We start from the raw sequence: 7,780 nt of genomic DNA, 5'->3' as shown, positions 1-7,780 counted from the left end.
TTATTTTCCATCATCATTATATATATAAAGGATGGAAAAACTTGCATTTAAGTATCTTTGACTGTCATTTTTCATTCATTCTCCTCCAAGGTCACAGTCACCAGCTGTTTCACGTGTGTGCGGTAGTGGGCACCTATTTCCAGATGGAGGCACTGTTGGCTGACATGAGGTCTCGCAAAGAGTGGCTCACGTCCCACTCGGCCTTACCTTCTTTTCAGGGCACCCTGGGGGCGTTCGCTTTGGGTGTCCTCCTCAACCTGGCTCTCATCGGTTTCTTCAGCGCCAGTTTACCACGAACGCCCCGCCAAAGCACTTCGTCTTCCGATGCCGCCCTCACACAAAAGGCACTTTGTGGGGACAAGGAAGAGTAAAACGCTTTCTTCACACAGCCAATGGAAGCTTCGCACCTTTGCTGACAGTAAACGTGCAGCACTTTTTCTAGGATTTTACTACTAGCACACTTTACAGTCACTAATCTTGAATACTTTATTTTTGCTTATTTTCTACTAAAAGCAAAATGTTTGTACTATTCGAGCTCATTCAGCGTAGGTCCCTTTTATAGTTACTAAGCCGATAACCCCTGATAATAATCGAGACCTTTCAAGTGTACTTTTAAACCATTGTGCCTTTTTTTAGTTACAAACACGAAAGGTCAGGGGTTAAATGACGTGAATGTTGAATGTTACAGGTTATATTTTAACAAAGTTGTAGGTATATATTAACCTTGTAAGGGTTTATAAGCTAAATATATTGAAGAAAAAAAACATTTATAAATGTTATGCTATAACATTTAACTGGAAAATGATAAGTAGCATTAATCAGGTGTTTTAATATAGTCAATATTAACCTAATTAATAGATGCATCAGTAATTAATGTAATGCTTATCGATAAAAAAATCTACTTAATAAGTCTCTACTTGCCCCTTTAAATATCTATATTTGTGTTTATCTTTCATTCCCTGTCCCTTATTATACATCTGTGTTGTATTATCACTGCAAAAAATTATTTTAATATTCTGGACCACTTTTGAAAACCTCAGCATAGGTTAAGGGGGAAAAGGGCTATATCTCTGCCAAGACAATATTTACATTTTTACTTTTTAACCCTGTGAAGGATAAGTTGTTCTTTAATTTCGTCCAAACATTTTTCATCTCATGGTAATGTGGGATTGTACTGGACTTTGGGCTGTGGTACAATATTTGTCACATACAGTTAAAAGGCATTTGTTACATTACTGTGGTATTGTTTTGTTCATTGCAGGATTATGGCATACAATACAGTGTATTTTTTTGCATTTTTTACATATTAACAAAGCAGAACGTTTTAGGTTTGTATATAGTTACTTACTGTCAGTGAATCTTGTATCCATGCAGTGCATAACTCAAAACAAGTTTATTGTCATGTATAGCATTTTCCTCCTTTTACTAAATACTTGCTGCTCTCAAACCAGAAGTCAAAACTAACCATTTTTTATATTAAGCTGTTAACCTCTGACTGTTGTTTTTCCTTTAAGGGGAGTACAGGCTTCTCAGTCTGACCTAATGCTGAATGACTGGTAAATAATTCTGTGCAATTAAAGCCGCCTAAAGGCAAGAACATTTTCTAACCTGCTCCGAAGCACGGTCACATGGTGGTAATAATATTTGAATGGGTGTTTATGAAAGGGATTTGGGGTTATAAAGGAATAGTAAGTGTTTTGAAGGTTAGTGGTGGATAGATTCTGCACTTCTTCACATGCCTATTTGTAGTTTGGAAGCAGAGAAGTCTTGCTAAATTGTGTGTATGTGTGCGTGCGTGTGTGTGTGTGTGTGTGTGTGTGTGTGTGTGCACACGTGTCATCTTTAAATATGAAAATGATCGGCAATGACAGTATTTCGTACAATAGAGAAGAAATGAAATGCAAAAGGTATTGGTACCCAAATCCCTGTGTTTGTTGGCCCAAATGAATGTATTGCAGTTAAAAACTGTGCATTTAAGTGTCCTTTGATGTTACAATGTAGCATTTAAAATTGCCAAGGAAAATGATAATCTAAAATAATCATTTTACTTTTTGAAAGGTCAAATAATTTTGTGAGGGGTGTAAGCTTTGAGAAAGACAAGCCCTTTAGATTAAGTTCAAAGATTTTGTTACAATAAATGTATTTCCCTTTAAATCAAAGTAGTAAAATAAGTTATATTGTACAAAAATGCCTCATATTTGTAATTGGTATATTGAAATATTTTTGTAATATTTGAAAATGTGAAAAAATGACCATGATAAAGTGACACGATGTTTTAAATAATAAAATAAAACTGACTTGTACACTATACAGCACCTGTCCCGTTATTGTGTCTTTTTGAATATGTATTAATACATATTCAATATTAATACTTTTTGAATATAATATAGATTAATCTTATACAAAATCAAAGTGATTTTTTTTGCATAATATACGAGTTTGTGCTGTGTGTAAATATTATATACACACATACATATATACATTTAAGAAATGTTTTATATATATATATATATATATATATATATATATATATATATATATATATATAATATAGAATATATAAAAATAAATAAATATATATAAACATGTAAATGTTTCCTAAATACATACATGAATGTGTGTGTATTTATATATATATAATAATTACAAACAGCACAAACTCATATGTTATGCAAAAAATTACTTTTATCTTGTATGAGATTAATCTAGATTTATATATCCCCAGCACTTATATATATTGTGTTTGTTTGAAGGCACTGTCCCCTAAAACCTTTAGAAATGTTGGTATGATGCTCTCACTATATGTGACACTGCAATCCAGACTAAAGTCTCATCTAATTATGAGATTAGAAGCATTTGATTTCACTTTTAATTTCACTCTTTGACACGACCTTACTGGGTCAATATTAAAGATATCAAGGTTTTTTCACGGAATGTTCTTTACATTATGCAGGGTGATTTTGTGCAGAAAACTTTGAATTGCAAATAAATTACTTTTGCTAGCTTTTCGTAGACAGTTAAATTAATGTTTTGTTTATTTAATATTAAAGTACCGCGAGAGCTAATCGAAAGCTGGTCCTTCATATCGCTCTCGCGGTACTTTGATGTCACAGACTGATCGATCTGCGCAGCATCCCATGACGTCCTTCCCGCCAGGTACATGTGACTGACGCATCCTCAGTGAAACATACGACACCTTTCGGTTCCAGACACATTTCGGAACGCAACAACACGTGAAATTCAACTTTCCTAGCAGGATTCACGCACGTATGTTTCTTAATAAGAAAATTCCCTTCACTTTTAGCAGTTAATTGATGTTTTCCATATATGGTGGTGGGGTGACGCACACATAACGAAACCGTTTCATAAACGCCACGCGACATTTAACTTGAGGAGGGACAGTTTTTAACAAATTAAGACTTAAAAAAAAACGTGTTCTGTTTTTCATTCAGAGCCAAACTAGTTTATGTGTCATATAAACTTAATTGATTCGCCATTTTCTCACATTCACGTTTATAAAACGTACATTCTGGGGACAACATGACGTGAAAGTGAGTATGCTAATTACAGAATTTAAATGTTAGCGTAAACTATACAGTATGTGAATGTGAAATTTACCTACAGGTTACGTTACACATTCAGATAAACGCTAACCTAAAACTCATAATCGTCTGTAAACTTTAGACATGTGAATAATAGGTCTATCCTTTCTGATAATATTCACTGTGTATCTTTAGTCATATTAGTGTCTGAGGCACTGCCAGGAAAACAGCTGAAACGGTATAGTGGTCCAGACACAAATAACCCGAGAGAATTAAGTTTAAGCACCGCAGAGGCAGCGATAGCATTACCCAGAATGCATTACGGCTCTCTAGAGTCTCCGTGCGGAGATTTCAGACAAAATAAATGTGTCGACCCACCCCCAACCATACTGTATCTGTGTACTGTATGTTTGTTGGGATCTTACTAAACTACATAAATTGTTCAATTTGTTGCGTACTTAAGGACCAAAAATGGCAGATTTGTTGTTATATATCACAGATGCCACATTTTAATTTACTGACTATAAACACGTTTTTTTTCTCTCACTATAGACAATATGGTTATAGTATGTATGCATGCTGTAATCTGAAGAGAAGTGGTTTCAACTTCACCTCCATCTGTTACTTTCTCATATCTCCTCTTGTGTCCATCTGTTAACCTATGCAACAATTCTCGTCACTAAAATGTTATTTGTTTAATTTTCAATCATTTTTATTTTAAAAGTAAAGCATTTTAGGTTTACTTCTGGTTCAGTCGCTTTTTAAACGTTCTCAGTATTTTAGGTGTTTGTGTGTTTTTACTGAGATATTTTTGGGTTCTCAAAAGAAAAAATGTTAACACTTTACAATAAGGTTGTATTTGTTTCAACATTAGTTAATGTATTAGTAAACAGTAAACAAAACTTATTCAGCATTTAGTTTTTAAATGTAAAGTTATAACTGTTAACATTAATTAATGCATAATGAGCTAACATGAACAATTGAATTGATATTAACTAACATTAACAAAGATCAGTGAATGCTGATAAACTATATTGCTCATTGTTTGTTAATGTTAGCAAATGCATTTACTAGGTTAACAAATATAAACTTATTGTACCTTAGTGTTATGGAAAATATTTCAATGAATTAAATAAGGTGTTTTTTATTTAAAAATTCAAATCAATTAGACAGGTTTAGGATTAAGTCAGTATAATTATCTTCAGATAGTTGCAATAGATGTTGATGTGTCTTCATTCAGACAGATACACTGCAAAAAAAATTTTTCAAGAAAAAAATGTCTTGGTATTTTTGTCTTGTTTCCAGTAAAAATATCTACAAATTCTTAAATTAAAATGTTTTTTTCCTGATGAGCAAAACGACCCAACAAAATAAGTCTAGTTTATAGACAAAAATATTACATTTTAGTGATTTTGTGCATAAAACAAGCAAACAAATCTAACAATGGGCTAAGCGAAAAAATCTTGAACATTGACAAATGTGCTAACCCCATTGGCAGATTTTTTTTTTTGCTTGTTTCATTGTTTCAAACAAAAATACCAAGACATTTTTTCTTGAAAATCATTTCTTGCATTGTGAGTATTAAACACCATGTAGGAGAATCCAAGTTTGAGGTTATAGTGGCATCAATTTGTTTTGGACATCTGACACCGAGGTGTCTGATTCCTTACTATTAAACTTAAACTACTCGTTTCACTCAGCTTGTCATCATTGAACACTGGTGTGATGTTATTTAATCTGAATCTGATTCACACTATATTTCTGCTCTTTGGCATTTTGCTGTTTTTGAGTCAGTAGAAGACAACATTACCCCAATGCATTGATAATCAGAGATGGCCAATATTTAACAATGACATATACAAACCACAAATAAAGACTGAACAAATTCAAGTTTAATACACCTGTTTTGGATTGTCCATCAACACAACACAAAGAAAAGCACTTTTTTTGCACAGTGACACAAATTTTGCTCTCTGTCAGATGTCAGACTTATTTGTGGATGTTACTGATTTGACATTTTAATGAAATTCTTTTAAAATGTACTGTTTCATAAATGAATCCAAACTATAAACCACTTTTTTAATGACAATAAGAGGCATTATGTATTTTAGATGCCTCTTAATGTATATATACAGTATATACACAACCGGATAAAAGTTAAGGATAACTTAATAATATTTTAAGGATTGCCTTATTCTTGTGTTTTTCCACATTATAGAATAATTCAGGTTTTTGTAGGAAAAAAAAAATGTTTTAAAGATCATGAAAAACATTTCAAGTCATCCAGTCCAGTGATCCTAAAGTTTTACAGTGTATGGAATCATTTCAAGATGTAAAAAAATTAAATAGTTTACTTGCTAGGTTATGTACATGAGGCACAACGAGTATGTAAAAGTGAAACACCAATTAATAAAAGAATAGAATAAGAAACAAAAGCCAATTAATATTTCATTGATTTCTGCCCTTACACCAATATCATGCTGGAAGAATACTGCTCAGCATTTATTTACCAAAATGAAACGGCGTACAGCCAGAGCACGCTGCATGGAATATATTAAATCCCACAATGCAAAGCGTTTCACTTGAGCTTTTTCAGTGCAATGCACGATCCAGGAGTAATATGGGCCTCTGTTTTTTATTTTCTTCTTAGTCGAATGACTGCCAAGAGACATATTTATATAAAATTGAATTACAAACACAAAGTTACTTTTTATTCGATATCTATCTATCATTTGCTGAATTAAACATGCAAAACTGTTCTGTCAGAATAGTTAACATTGCATACTGCATGATGTTTAACATACTATTTAAAAGTAGTATGCGGCGTAAAATGTGCAGTATGCAGTATTCCATAGAGTACACAGCCCATTGTGTCTCCACTATTGTTGCTGACCTTGTTGATGCTTTTGATATGAGAAAGAAAAGCAAAGCCCAGGAGCCATAACAGGAAGTTGATGTTAAACATGCATGCTGTACAACAACAATACATGCATGTTTAGACCACGCATAACAGGTTGATGTAATATATTCGTGAAAGAAATGCAGTCAACTTGGCACAATCGTTCTTTCGGGGTCGCAGTATTAAGAAAATGAATGTATTAGTTAAAGGTGAAGTGTGTAGTTTCGGTGCCACCAGCATCGCCAAACAGAACTACAAAAATAACGTAACGCTTTTCTTGTCTTCCATTGGTTAAGCCCATTGGTTGAGCCAGTGTTGCTGTGTTGGGTCTGCTCAAATAAACAGAGCAATGTTTTGGTAGCGCCACAGTGTTAAAACATCCTACAGATCACTATAGTTGTCTTTGAATATTAAGCTGGGATTGGGGAAAGTATTTCCACACTCAAAAATGATGTACACAGATCACCTTTAATACCTAATAAGAGAAAGACCCTGACTTCAATGTCTTTGTGTTTTCGAAGCTTATCATGAAGATCCACAAACAATTTCCACTAATTCGAGTATTAGCTTATTTGCCCATGATAATATTTTCAGATTTAAACACATGGAAGCAATCTTTCAATTTGTAGTGGATTTAACATACACATCAACAAACGTTCGTACGACACCGTTCTTTCCAATTCCGTCCATCTGACTTTCCCCTTCTTCCAACTTTCCAGCAGAAGCGAGTATTCCTCAGCTCGTCCTTGCATGCCTTTACTCCAGGATGTCCAGATAGACGGGTGGGCTCTTGACAAGGGCCGTGAGGCGGTTGTAGATGTCTTTGATGACAAGCCTCTGCTGCGGTTCTCTTTGCCAGCAGCCCTGCATGAGGAGGTGCACTTCTTTTGGACAGGTACGTGGACGTTCGAGCTCTCGTCCTTGTGTGATGCATTCGATTGCCTGAAGAGACGTATATATGAAATAGAGGGTTGTAAGGAGTTTGTACATTTGGCATGATGTAATATCCAACTAAAGTTTGGAGGTTGTTGAAAACTCCAAATCCCTATGAGTAATAGTATTGTAATGCTTGCTTTAGAAAGCAGCACTAATGAGAGTAGGACTCACAGACAGAGCTCTTTGCCAGCTCTCAGCAACATTTCTAGGCTGAGCCAATAGCAGTACTTTTAAATGCGTAACATTTTTTAAAATACCTGAAAATAGACTCTGTAAGTAGCATTTCTGAGTTTGCACCATAAAAACCTTTATAGAAGATCTTTAAAGGGGGTTATGTCATACTTTGACATTATTTAATTTTCCTTTATACTCATAATTAGGGATGCTCTGACCCGGATACAGA

At 34.1% G+C, this 7,780-nt stretch overlaps 2 protein-coding genes across 7 annotated transcripts in view; one reads left to right on the top strand and one right to left on the bottom strand.

The window, feature by feature from the left end:
- The window catches only part of paqr6 (progestin and adipoQ receptor family member VI), a 30,191-nt gene extending 27,881 nt beyond the window's left edge, over window positions 1-2,310 (top strand). For both annotated transcript variants that reach the window (XM_065298824.2, XM_065298825.2), the window contains one exon: window positions 91-2,310. In XM_065298824.2, coding sequence (XP_065154896.1) covers window positions 91-371 — 281 coding nt within the window. In that variant the 3' untranslated portion in view covers window positions 372-2,310. The remainder of the gene's footprint in view (window positions 1-90) is intronic.
- Window positions 2,311-5,419: 3,109 nt separating this feature from the next.
- Window positions 5,420-7,780, bottom strand: part of ntrk1 (neurotrophic tyrosine kinase, receptor, type 1) — a 43,333-nt gene continuing 40,972 nt past the window's right edge. For all 5 annotated transcript variants that reach the window (XM_065298818.2, XM_065298819.2, XM_065298820.2 and 2 more), the window contains one exon: window positions 5,420-7,383. In XM_065298818.2, the coding sequence (XP_065154890.1) occupies window positions 7,198-7,383 (186 nt within the window). In that variant the 3' untranslated portion in view covers window positions 5,420-7,197. The remainder of the gene's footprint in view (window positions 7,384-7,780) is intronic.

This window comes from Paramisgurnus dabryanus, chromosome 13, assembly GCF_030506205.2.
Source record: "Paramisgurnus dabryanus chromosome 13, PD_genome_1.1, whole genome shotgun sequence".
NCBI lineage: Eukaryota > Metazoa > Chordata > Actinopteri > Cypriniformes > Cobitidae > Paramisgurnus > Paramisgurnus dabryanus.
This window is presented reverse-complemented; position numbering and strand designations above follow the sequence as displayed.